A 14,238-nucleotide genomic window follows, 5' to 3' on the forward strand; every position below is an offset into this window, starting at 1 on the left:
ATGTGATTTTTGAAGTTTGGCTCGACGATCACGCTAATGGTTTGATTCATCTTCGGTTCATGCAGCGCACCCACAGGGTCGCGTATGTGCAACTCTAGCTTTCCGCGAACATGGTTTGCATCCACGATCACCATATAGTCCGGTCCGTAGAAAATCGATGCTTCGTGATTGATGGCGAAGCGTTTTTGTAGCGCTGACGGATCGATCGGTAAATCGATGTAGTTCGGTATCCATACCGCTCCGTTTGGGAGTACCATTTTCGATAGGCGATTATCACGATCGTACTTAAAGTCGAAAAGAGGGCGATCACTTTGCGTAATTGCTCGCAGCTGTCTGTTGTCGGCAGTATAGTGGATGTGAACAAACTGTTTGTATTTGGCAGTTTTGACGGAAAATTTGTGAACGCGACCATGATCGTATACCATTTCCACCGTCGAATCATCCTGCAGCGTTATTTTGCTAAGTCGTATATCAGTTTCATTCTTTACAATTTCGTAGTCATAGCGTGCCTTACCTTGCCCGCTGTGATCGTATTCCGTAGTCAAGTACCAAATAGTATGATGCGGTACCTCCTTCGTTGAGTTAGTACCGCAAAGAGGCCACATTATGCAAACGTTTAGCATCTGATAGTTGTTAATCACACTGTATATCAGAGTGCGCTGGTCGATCGTCACATTCCATTGGTTCGTTTCCTGTTGATAATGAATCTTCATTTCGTCGTATCCTTCTATTTCAAAACCGATCTCATCATTTTGCTCTGTCTGGCCATGCAAGCGAGTTAGTATGATACGTTGGTTATCCTTAACAAGCGAATAAACATGATCCTCACTGAAAGCGCTTGTGGTGCGATCGACCATAATGGCGTCCAGCGGAAATGACCATCCGTGACCGAGCTCGTTGCTGTAGTCGATATTTTTGTATTGGAAAATCTTTCGAACATTCACGCCGAACGGGTTACGGACTTCAATCAACGGTAGTGTCAATTCTACTGTTCCGGAGTGTGGGTTTAACGGCTGCAACATGTTACTAAGATCAAGCTGATCATGTAACCATAGGGTGTAGGTGCGTTGGGCGACAAGCTCTGGTATGGATCGTTCGTTGTCTGGTCTTACATCCTCTGACATAGCTGGTTCACAAGTGTTACAATTTTGTTTTAGTATGTACTGCACCGCCGTGACAGCGCTCAATCCTTGTGATGTGTGCAAAAATACTTCAATTCGGTTGGACGATATGTTCACTTTTCGAACATGCTCCGGTAAAGCGTAGCGAATGGATTGCCCGGTTATACGTTCGTCGAAGATGTTATTCCATGCGAATCCAAACTCATTCGAATCGGCCTGTAATGCTACCAAGCCCTTTGGTCCCGACGCTAACAGCTCGTCCATCTCATCGCCCACAATGTCGATCGTTGAAATTGTCTCGATGGTGCGCTTGGTCCAGCCGCGTAGCGTGGAGAACGCCGTCGAATAGTACACTCTCTCAAAGGCGGCCATTGTCTCGTTGTAGCGATACATCATCAAACCAGTTGGTGAAAAGTGGAGCAAGTCGTTGAATTTGGTTTCGTCGATCTTGGCAAAAACAATCCGATCGTACTCCTTTGCAATTGGTGGAAACTGCAACACAGTGGCCAGCTTCACCAATTCGTGTTTTTCGTTGAAACGATACAGTTGCAACTCCGACTCGGTCCGCAAGCCAATGGATAGTTGCGCCTTGCCGTCGATGTTCTTTATCAGGGATATATGTGAAGTAGATTTACTCCACTCAGCACTCAGTCCAGGAGGCTTCTGCAAGGCTTGGAGAGACTTGCTTGGCGTACTTGGATCGAGAGACCGAAATTCCACGGACGACGAAGGCAAACGGGTCAGGATGCCGATATTCACATCCGCCGGGAATATCTTTCCCATTAGAAAGGTACTAGCCTGGTCATCGTAACCGTACGCGTCGTGGTACTGCGAAGCGGTCAACACCGGGTCCAGCTTGCGGTTCTTCCAACGATACACGAACACTCCTTCCACCGTGCGTACCACCAGCAAACCATCGTCGTACACTTCCCACGGATAGTTGGACGTCAGACACGAGGGGGCGAAGAAACCCTCCACCTTGTGCACTTCGGTCCAAGATTCATTATTCAACTCGTAGATGATCAATAAGCGATTGACTCGAGCGTAGAGTTTAGAGTCATTCTTGGATCCCTGTTTCACTTCCGTTACATCGTGAGCGTTAATTGCCTTTAGTACCTGCCCAGGTGATAATAGTTTGTAACGTGCTTTGATCACATTAGTTCCTGACCGCCTTTTCAGCATTGCTCAATTTATTCACGTCAAAACTAAATCCACTGTAGCAACCTCACTGCAGATGCTATATTCGTTGTTGTTGTAGATAGTTCAACTTAGCACAACTGTGCAGCTTGCCTTGTGTTCATCGGTTGATCTTACCAAGGAATCTGCTGTGTACTTATGGAAATAAGGTATGTTGCCAGCTTTTATAGTGAGTAAAACATTGCTGAACTGTGATGTTGATTTTATTGTTGCGGGATTGAATATAAATATCTTGACAGTAAATGTTGACTGACGATGTTTGTGCAATGTTTTAATTTAAAGAGTACAAGATGTTCGAAACAGTTACTGTTACTGTAGTGTGGTATCTTCTGTGTTTTTCAAATGTTTGGAGTTTAGTATTTATAAGGTATTAAACAATATTACTATTTAAACCCTTAAATTTTTGTAAATTATATTCGTGACACAAATTGTATAGCCAGGATACTAGTGAATTGGTTCTTGACACGATCGTTGCCAATCAAACCGAATGGACTGTGCAAATATTCGATTTCAAATAATAAACGTTATACAATGAAGACTTAGATAAATATGTGTTTTACACCTGAAACACATGTTTAAACTTTTATTATATACCCTTCTAAGAAGTCTCATATACAATTGTATCAATCAGTGATGTTTTTTACATCTGTTTCTGAGAAAACTAGTTTCTTGCATTAATTTCAAAAGGATCTTACGACCAGCCGTCCAGTTTTCTTTCGTTCATCGAAACAGTAAAGCAAGTGACAGTGCGTTTTTGCAGATCCGACACGTGGCATCGGCAGCTATGAATTCGACGTTGTATTATTACACCTTGCAGTCGGCAAGTCAGGTCCTTGTCAACATTCCACCGTCTCATATTGTGGAAATGAAGCAAGAGCCTAAACGAGGAACTCATTGTTTCGTTCGTAGATCAATAACCGCGCATTATTGATGTACGAGCTGGCGAACGGCAAGAGGTCTGACATTGTCTGACTGGTCTGACTACATTACTACGTGTTACATTGTTGTTTGGGCAATCACCTACAACCTACGATACTTCTTCGAGCGATTCTACAGTTTCGTTCCGGTCGGCTACGCCGAAATCAGAGGAACGATCCCCATACAGCCTGAAGAATTGTTACCGCGTTCACGAGGAGCAGCATCCGGATGGTTTGATTCAATGCTACGGCCATCGTACAGTTCTTTCGATTGCTCCAAAGCTCGAATCGCTAGGACCCGAACAAGAGGCACTTGACCACTTTAGATACTGTGTACCGTTGACATATGATGGCCATCCCTCAGTATCTTGTGACGGTGAATGGTCCTCACTGCTGTACACACCGCATGAAACTCCTCGGGTATTCGACTTTGTAGATAGGTGGATCCTGCTGGCCCAAATGAGATTAAACGAGAAATCAAATATGAAAAGCCTAAGAACCCACAATATCGTGACGTAATAAGCCCAAACGTACAGTTTCCAGCTCGGGTTCTACTTCAGCAAAGCAGCTTCTTGGCCACCATAAACAAATAATTAGCAAATATAGGCTCCATGTTAGATTTAAAGTATTTTTCCTGAAAAAGAAATTAATAGGCAATTTCTAACTCGGCATAACGCTGCCCAGATGCCACGGCGTTTCCTTATTTCTAGTCATAAGCATTATTGTTTGATCTTGTTCGAGTCGAGCCGGTTTGTTGTTGTTTTGTAGTTAGTTTTAGTTTTTCAACTCTTTCATATAATTATTAATAAAATACTAAAGTAACTGGAAATAAGCAAACTGAGAAGGGAACGCATTGCAACCGACGCCACGTGTGTGTGACATCCTGATAGTTAACTTACTTTTTATCCGGCAACAACCTCCGAACGGTCTGGGTTTGCAAGAGCGCCAATGTTAATCTCAGTTGCTTACTGTAACGTTGTAGTTTTGTGGGAGGCGTTGTTGCCAACCCCTGAGTCGAGGTCTAGGCGAACAGTCTAGGGAATCGAACCCGGGCCAGCCGCGTGAAAACGACGAGCTTTACCGATTATTCTATCAACAGCGGCAACGGATAATTTAGCGCAAAAACAAATTCCTTTATGACAAGTTTGCCAACGAAGGTACGACTATCGCTCGGCGGTTGTAGTGATGGATTCTAACAATGCCTGCAATCAAGCATTTGAAACTTTACATCACTGCAAGACGAGTTCGGTGTCCGTCTTGTCAAGACAAGGTTTAAAGGTTTTGCTGCATATTAAGTCATTAAATGTGAACGGTGCGATGCTTGGATGGCTGCAGGCTGATGTTGACTTAATCGATATCACTTCTAGCTGTGCAGGAAGTACTAGTACTATGGACAAGTAGGAGGAAAAAGTGGAAACGTTTAGAGCGAGAAATGGAAACAATGTTGAACTGATTCTTGATACAGGCGATCGTTTCCATCCAAGCCCAGCAGACTGTGCAAATAATCGATCACAAATAGCAAACATTATTCAGTGAACGTTTCAACAAATACCTGCTTCTCACCTGGATACACATATTGATACTCACTTTATTCAACAGTATAAAAGAAAGCCTCACATGCGATCGTGTCAATTAATGGTGTTTTCACATTTGTTGAAAAGTTTAGCTTATTATTTCTGAGAAAACTAGTTTCTTGCATTCATTTCAAAAGGATCTAAAACCAGCCGTCCACTTCGTTCGTACATCAAAACAGGAAAGCAAGTGAGAGTGCGTCTTTGTAGATTCGACACGTGGCATTGCCATCGGCAGCCATGAATTCGACGTTGTATTATTACACCTTGCAGCCGGCAAGTCAGGTCCTTGTCAACATTCCACCATCTCATATTGTGGAAGTGAAGCAAGAGCCTAAACGAGGAACTCGTTGCTTCGTTCGCAACAACCGAGCATTATTGATCTACGAGCTGACGAACGGCAAGTGGTCTGAGGTGCACAAGGTGGAGAATTTCTTCGCCCCATCGTGTCTGACGTCCAACTATCCGTGGGAAGTGTACGACGATGGTTTGCTGGTGGTGCGCACGGTGGAAGGAGTGTTCGTGTATCGTTGGAAGAATGGGAAGCTGGACCCGGTGTTGACCGCTTCGCAGTACCACGACGCGTACGGTTACGATGACCAGGCTAGTACCTTTCTAATGGGAAAGATATTCCCGTCGGATGTGAATATCGGCATCCTGACCCGTTTACCTTCGTCGTCCGTGGAGTTTCGCTCTCTCGATCCAAGTACGCCAAGCAAGTCTCTCCAAGCCTTGCAGAAGCCTCCTGGACTGAGTGCTGAGTGGAGTAAACCTACTTCACGCATATCGCTGATAAAGAACATCGACGGCAAGGCGCAGCTATCCATTGGTTTGCGCACCGAGTCGGAGTTGCAACTGTATCGTTTCAACGAGAAATACGAATTGGTGAAGCTGGCCACTGTGTTGCAGTTTCCACCAATTGCAAAGGAGTACGATCGGATTGTGTTTGCCAAGATCGACGAAACCAAATTCAACGACTTGCTCCACTTTTCACCAACTGGTTTGATGATGTATCGCTACAACGAGAAAATGGCCGCTTTTGAGAGGGTGTACTATTCGACGGCGTTCTCCACGCTACGCGGCTGGACCAGGCGCACCATCGAGACAATTTCAACGATCGACATCGTTGGCGATGGGATGGATGAGCTGTTCGCCTCGGGACCGAAAGGGCTCTGTTTGTACATGCCGACCTTCAACAACGATGGCTTCGAACTGGCCAACGTTTTCGATCCCACCATTGCCGATTTATCGATACGCTACGGACTTCCGAAACTCGCTTCAAAAGGAGAAAGAAAAGATGAACACAACGTGTTGCTGTATACGGGAGAAAAATTGATCAACGTGAAAACCAAATTATACCAACCAAAACCGGACATAGTACCGTACGTTGAGTCAAGCTTAAGCAAGACAGATCATACTATTCCGCTGCTCGTTCCGCAACCAAAGTACATCCTATGGCTGCACGATCATCTCGATCTAACGACGCTGCTGCAACCTCTGAACCCACATTCAGGCACCGTCGATCTGTCAATACCCTTGATCGATATACAGAACGCATACGGTGTAAGTGTGCGGAAGATGGTTCAGTACAAAAACGTCCCGTACGTAGGATGTCTCGGTCGTGGATGGTCTCTGCCGCTCGACTACATCACCGTCGACCGCAAAGGAAGCGGTTTCGTGCAAGATCATCAGTATGCAATCCTTAAGAACAACAATCGCATCTTATTGAAGGCTCGTCCTACGAGAGATAAAGGCTACGAACGACACTTCACGGTGGACGGTTATCCCAACGCCCAGTTCGTATACTACGAGGACAAACAGATTTGGGAAGTGATGATGGAAGACCACAAGTTTGTGTACGGCTCGTGGAAAAACCTTTCGGCCTATACCTCTGAGAAGGGGTGTGGTGCGTGGCCATTGTGTGGTAAAAAGTCCAAAACGGTACGAAGCCTGCCCTCCAAATGGTTCTTGGTACACGAGGAAAACGCAGCTGGTAACTACGCCAGTTATTATTACGATGCGCTGGAGGGTGGACTAAGTTATCGGTTGGCAAGCATACGCCTGGACAACCAGTGCTACGTGAACTTCAAGTATGCGAGCGATAATAAGCTGACCAGCTTCAAGCTCTCCACGGCGGCCTTCGAACAGAACGTGAGTTTTTTGTATGACGGGAACAATTTAAAGGAGATCAAGCAGGAGGATAAATCGCTGTTTAAATTTGAGTACGAAAACGATCGCCTTTTGAAGATCTTCTTTCCAAATGGTATGGATGTAAAGCTGGATTACAGCGTCGTAGCGATTGATCGGAAGCGCTTGGAGGAGGTGATCCCTGTAGAGAAAAATCCGTTGATCTACTATGGACCGGACTACAGTGTCATCCTGGCTACCGATGACGCAGGCGGTACCGAGCACAAGGCGATCACCATCCGTACTCTACTTGGAGGTACTGATAGTACAAAGGTAACGAAGAAGAATATACGCCTGGGGAAACCAGGTATAAAAAATCAGACCGTTTTCGCACTAGAGAATCTGCTCGTCATTGTCCTGATCTACGAAAAGTATAAAGAGGTGACGGTGCTGCAGCATACGAGCGGTGACTGGGTCATACAGAAGCAATTCGATGAGTTCCCGTTGCTCGGTACGATCGGTGCGGGCAAGCGATTTGTTGTGATGTGTGACTTCAAAATAGTTCAGGCTATATCGATACTCGAGAGCGGAACGCTCGATATCGCTACGCTACAGAATGTAAACCACGACGACTTTCTGTTGCGTGAGTTCGTGAACGGCTTCGTGACGTATGAGGAACCTTTGATGAAAGATGGTGAGCTAACAATATGGGCGAAGACCCAAAATGATCGTTGGACTAAAGTCAAAACAGTACCGAAGTTGCGTATTTTCATGGAGGTCGAACGGACGACGCGAATGTTCGAATATACAGACGAGCTCCGCTACATATTCCGCAATGGGGTGCTAGCAGATGCGCTCACAATATACCAGAATGCGGTGGTAATGCGGGCGGTCACTCTGTTGTGGCAAGTGCTAACTATAAACCTGCATATCGTGAACTTAGATTTTACGAAAACCTTGCCCGAAGTTAGTGCTACACAGGACGTCGCCATTACGGTGGCTGATTTTCGAACGTACGAGTACAACATGACCACCAAAGACGGTGACTTATTCAAGTTGCAGTACAAACACATTGGTAGTGCGATGAAGATGAGCGTGAAAAGTTCCTCCGGTCCGCTAATGAATATGCTCGAAGATCAGCGGAAAAAGGCATACAAAGAGGTCGACGACAGTGGCGCAAACCGGAATCAGAAAGAGCAACATAAAAAGGAAGTAGACAAGAGTTTGGAGGAGGAGTTGCAAAAGATCTACGGTACAGTCGTAGAGAAGGTCCAGTTCGCAATGGACTTGTCACAGTTCGGTGTGTTGACGAATCCAAACGGAATCGTCACTGGCAACACGCAGCTCACGTTCGATGGCGAGACCTGGCACCAGAAGCGCATCGATGAACGCAGCATGCGCCTTGAACAGGTCGATGAATCACTCGGCGGAGGTTTTAAGCTAGTACGTCATGGCCATCGGGATACGTTCAAGATCTACGATACGTCTCGGAACAAGATGGTGTTCGACACCGAAACTACCAACCCCAACGAATTGCAGATCGTGGCACCTCGATATGTGCAGGCACAAAACGGGGCCAGACCATTACGAGCCTATTTCTTCAAAACAGGTGAAACTGTTAGCTTCCCGCGTAACGAAAAGATTTGCCGCGCCAGTAATAGCGTCGCCCTGGTGATGGTGCGTTCCTTTGGTCCGTCCGCCAACTACGTCATATTTCGTCCGGTCGATTCATTCCTGTTGAAGGACACTACCGTTTTCAGCGGTCAAACGGTTCGTCTGGATGCCAAGGAGACGCGCGTTACAAGTTATTTGTTCGATGGAGCTGATGCGCACCTTTCAAGCGAAGGTGCCATGTTTTACCGTGTGCGGATCGCACCAGGAGGAAACACGACGCAGTACGGCTGGCATGAGCAAAAAACTGACTCCATAACTGGAAAAACAATTGAAAAGTCGTTCTCTGGTGACGGGCGTGAAGTGACGGCACGTGAAAAGAAAGACAGAGATGAGCAGGCTACAAGTGACAACGAAACAGTTATCTGGGATCGCAGTCAGCAGTTAAAGATCGTCGAGCTCGGATATTTTTCGGTAGCTGATCAAACCGTCTCTTACTACGGGTTTGAGGAGTACGAGGTGAACCGCTATGGTGCCGTAAAAGACAACTTGAGCTGGAAGTTCAACAAGAGGGAGATTTATTTGGAGGGCGAAAACCACTATCTAAAACTTCTCCAAGGTCAACCAATGAAAGGTTCTTTTAGGCCAAAAAACCCATTGAACGTATTCATCGTTTCGTGCTGGGTTCGAGTAGGAGAGGGCCAGTCGATGCGCGATACCATCGATATCCTAAAAGTAGACGTGGTCAACGAAGTAACCCGCGAACGCCACAGTTTTGCAGAGGCGAAGGTTCAGAAAGCCATCCAGAATTGGTACTACATCGAGACGATCATCGATACAATGAAATACCCACAGCAGTCGAAACTGATGATAGACATAACCTTTGAAGTGACCGCCTTATATAAAACGGTATGCATCGATCACGTTCGCTTTTCGCCGTTGGACTTTAATTTTCGAGCAAGCATCTACACGCCTGTAATGGGAGAACTTCGCGCCATGCACTTCAACAACGGTCTGCTCAAGCAAAGTCTATACAGTCCTCGTTGCAAACGGTCAATACTTTTGTCTGAAGACGGGTACGTAGTGGATCTTGCACTGCAGTCAAGAGCAGTATTCTCCGAGGCGATCGGTGCACGACAGAGCCTGGTAGAGATGAAACCGCGAAGAGGTGTGTACGATCATTTCGAAGAGTCCGAATGGAAAACGGCGAAGCCTAATGAATGGTTCTTCCGGTACGGTACGCTTAGCCACAAGAGTATTTCGGGCGAGCAAGCAGAAATACTGAGAGCGATCAAAGGACCTTTTAATTCGGTGGCCATCCGTTTCATGTACCATCTGAAGTCGATCGGTGGAACGCTATCGTTCAAATGGAACACCCACCACTTCGGACTCATCTGTGCCACTACAACTCACAATTGTCGTCGTCCGTCAGACATAGGCGAAGTTGTAATCTTCATTACACCGCTACGTGTGTCCGTTTGGGTCGAGGGAAGTATAATAAGTGAACGGGTTGTGTCAACCGGACAAGAAGTAGGTGCTATCGACAAGGGTGAACTACGTCTTCTACCTTCGGGACATTTTACGTTTAGCGAATTCTTTACGCTCTACGATCCTTGGGTAAAAGTGACGTATCACAACCGGATGGGTCGCCCGGTGCAGTTGATTGAGTATGACAGTCCGCGGACGGTACGCATTCGTGAGATTCTGTACGACGCAATTGAGCGGCCGAGAATTCAGACAAAGTGGACAAAGTTAATGTGTGTAAGGGATACATTCTTTGGCTTCCACGAGGAGTTTGTCACAGGTATTGCTAGGACTACTAAACGTATGACTGGACAGGTTTCGGCATTCAACCCGTCCTGCAAGGGCTATCCTTACTCTCAGACCGTCTACGCAAACGATCCAACCGAAAACAAGGAGCTACAGGGTCTGCCAGGCATAGACTACACGGTTCAAGGAAAGTACAAAAGACGTTACTCGACGAAACCAGAGATGGCCCTCTTGAGAATCCTGTTTCCTGAAGCCGATGGCTATCGGCAGAAGATTGTCGAACGTCCTGGTAGTGCGATACGCGCCACGGTCGAAGATCTCCGAGGAAATAAGGTGGCAAAGTACTGGAAAGTTGGCAATTACGAAGATCGATTGACGACATATACCTATGACTCCAACAATCATTTGATCGAGGAACTGTCTCCGCAATATCATGTGTTCGCGAAAACAAAGTCCAGTCGAGTATCGTTTCCGGGAAAAGTGTATACAGCCGAGGAGATGAAACTAAAAAACCTCTGGAAGTTTGCGCATACTTACGACGGGGATAAATTGGTGACCAAACGAACACCAGACGGCGGTAGTTATGAATACATCTATAACCAGCACGGAATTCTACGATTTTCGCTACATTACGATAGAACGAACAAACTCGACCGAGTGATCCACTTCTCATACGCGGCCAACAAGAAATTAACGCGCGAGGCGCTTGTAGATCTGACTCGAGACAAATGCATCAATATTGTAGACTCCACCACATTGCCTGAGTCTAACGACCTGATCGAGTCCACATACGGCGAATTTGATGTCAACCCAATGGTACGATATCGTTCGCAGCAATCTACTCGACTGATCGGCGCGAATCAGATGGTCGAGAGTTTGATTTATGACGAAAACGAGAAAGTGACCAAGAAGATATTTGTGGTTCCCACCATTAACACGACGTATTCGATCGATTACGAGTACGAGAACAAAATGCTGCATTCGCTCAGCTACCCAGTTGACTCGGCGTCTGGGCCATTCAAGATAATTTATAACTACAATGGGCACGGAGAAGTAGAAACTATCCGACAGTCGATTCGGAAGGATCCTTTGTTCCGATTCACTCACAACGCAGATGGAGTGGTGGAGACGATGACGGTGCAACCAGGGACGGAACACTCCTTCCAGCGGAACTTCACCTATAATGAACCAGGTTTTCTGGTGCAAATTGACGATAAATACCTTAGCGAGACGATCAGCTATCTTGAAACGGACTCTTACGGCCAAGATTCGTATACACCAATATACGAGGGTTTGATCTCGAGGACATTTTTCACGGCACATTGGCAACAATCGGCAAGTGCCCTTCGAAACGGTATCTTCCCGGAATATTTCCTCAACGATCGGACTAATCTCAAACAAGCAACAGTTTGTTTCGAGGCACTTCAACGAATGGGATACATCGATAAGAACAACAATCTGGTCAGTAAAACGTTTTACGGCGAGTGGAACGACGACCTGCCATTCGTCTGTGGGGATCGCATTCCTATGAATCATCTCACAGGAGTTTTAAGTAGCAAGAGTTTCCCGCATGAATACGGCCATCGATACGACTATGACGATCATGATCAGATGATGAAAGCCAAGTACTTTCACGGCAAAGACGAATTGAAGCTGACCCCTCTGACGCACAGAAGCTTTGCACGAGAGATCCAGTCAATCGATGAGCCTAATTCGAAGAAAATTTGGGATGCATTGACAGCAAGTGATTTTCTGAGTACAGACTGTACCAATCCAGGCCTTTGCCATGGTCGGCAGGGAAGCAAGTCGATGTTTAAGACGTTCGTTCAACGGCATCGTTTCAACAAACACCTGGAGACTATGCTATCGAAAGCGATCGTCATAGGAAGGCGTTGAGTGAGAAGGATTTTATGGATAAATGCCAAAGATGGATCGAAGGATCTCACGTGGTGATCGCCAGATGTGAAAGTGTGAAAAAGACATTGAATCACAACCGTGTGTTAGGAAACAATCCCCAAGGGCCATTGTCGACCTTACAAGAAGAATTCGTGAGTGTCCTGAGGAGCTTCGCACATCAAATTCCAGACATTGTACGTGTGTTGACACACCATTTCGCTACGGCTCTCGGTCGGTCGGCTGGAGATGTTCAATCGTACGAGATCGATGCGAACGGAAATCATCGAATGTTTTACACCGGATCCACACGTTACCGTATGGAGTACCGTGAAGGCACCAACCAGATCACCAAAGTGCATCGCCTGAGTCTCGATCGTGATCAGCGTAAAGAACAATCGTTCGAGATGGAGCACAACAGCGATGGAGCGGTAGTGAAGGCGGAACACAAAGGTATTAAGAAAATCGAGTACGATCGTATTTTGCATCGTGTTTCGAAGATCGAGATGCTTGATGGGCGCAGACTGGAATACCAGTACGATGTCCGGGGAGAACGCACGTTCAAGAAGGTGGTGAGTGCCAAGGGTTCCGTTTTGCATGAAAAGTACTACATCAGGAATGCTGAAGGAATTGTCCTGGTGGACATGGAGATGACTTATCTGGAGAATGATCAACCACCGGATGTGTGTGACAAGTTACATCTACAAGGATCAACAGTTGATCGGGTTCGTGCGTGACGATCAACTGTACAGTTTGGTAACCGATCATGAAGGATCGGTACGGGTGGTCATCAAGGACGGTGAGGTTGTAGCCGCTTATGACTATCTTCCTTATGGTCAGATATTCCGGCAATATGGAACGGACTTGATGGACGTATATCGTACCTATACAGGTCAGGAATGGGAGCCAGAGATCGAACTGTACAACTACCGAGCGCGACTCTACGACCCTGATATTGGGAGGTTCTATCAGATGGATCCCAAAGAGCAGTACGCCAGTCCCTATGTGTATGCCGGGAATCTCCTGTTTCGCTCGTGGATCCGGATGGTGAATTCGCCTTCGCATTGGCTATATTCATCATGGCTATAGTTGGAGCATATATCGGAGCGTCTGCCGCCAATAACTCCTGGAATCCTTTGAAATGGGACTGGAAATCGTCGTCGACTTGGTTAGGAATGCTTACCGGAGCCATTACTGGAGCATCCATACCGTTCAATCTGGCTAGCTCCGTGGCATTCTTTGTCGGGTTGGGATTGTCGCTGGGTGCGTCGATTGGGATCATGATCGGAGCGGGAATCACCTTCGCCTATTTCACGATTGCAGCGTCTAGTGGCACATGGGATCCTACTCAGTTTGATTTTACAAGTCCCAGCACCTGGAACGCACTGATGAACGGTGTGGCAACATCGTCCTGGATTCTAATGAATCCCTCCTCTTTGATCACCTCTTTCACCACGCTGACGACGGTTGCGGCCAAGGCAATTATTTTTCGTCTCCAAGTTGGTACTGAGCCTCGGTTTCACGTATCTCTTTGCCGCCATGAGCCAGGGCGGTGAGTTCGACCTGACCAAATGGGACTTCTCCGATCCGCAGCTATATATGAGCATTGTGGATGGTTTTACCACGGCTACGGTTGGTTTGCAGTTTGCTCGCAACTTACCCAAGCAGATCAGCAAATGGGGTGGCAAAATTAGGAGCTCTTTTGATACGATAGCCTCAAGTGCGGTCGCTTTCCGAACAAAGTTATTACTCGGACAGAATTGGGCTTCCAAGATTGTAGCCACGAAAAATTTTCTCGTCGTCAACTTCCGCAACACACGATCACTACAGAAAGGATTCTTGACTGTCGCTACCTACTCGTTGATCGTGTCACTTCGATTTTCTGGAGTCTCAACCAGTGTTATTCCTGCTTTTAGTGCAGTAGAATCAACTATCAATGTGATTTTCACAACGGAACAGTTTTCCGATGCAATAGTGAAACCATTCCCTAAGGATACGGCTAAAATACTGATGCCGAAGAAACCAGCAATT

The 14,238-nt window shown here is 46.4% G+C and overlaps 1 protein-coding gene and 1 pseudogene across 1 annotated transcript; both read left to right on the forward strand.

The window, feature by feature from the left end:
* LOC128270861 (uncharacterized) overlaps positions 1-12,210 on the forward strand; it is a 22,961-nt pseudogene extending 10,751 nt beyond the window's left edge.
* A 193-nt stretch (positions 12,211-12,403) lies between these two features.
* On the forward strand, positions 12,404-12,990 carry LOC128275254 (uncharacterized). The gene has a single exon (XM_053013694.1). The coding sequence runs from the start codon at positions 12,498-12,500 to the stop codon at positions 12,942-12,944; it is 447 nt and encodes a 148-aa protein (XP_052869654.1). The 5' UTR covers positions 12,404-12,497; the 3' UTR covers positions 12,945-12,990.
* Positions 12,991-14,238: the final 1,248 nt, after the last annotated feature.

Source organism: Anopheles cruzii, chromosome 3, assembly GCF_943734635.1.
Source record: "Anopheles cruzii chromosome 3, idAnoCruzAS_RS32_06, whole genome shotgun sequence".
Taxonomy (NCBI): Eukaryota; Metazoa; Arthropoda; class Insecta; order Diptera; family Culicidae; genus Anopheles; species Anopheles cruzii.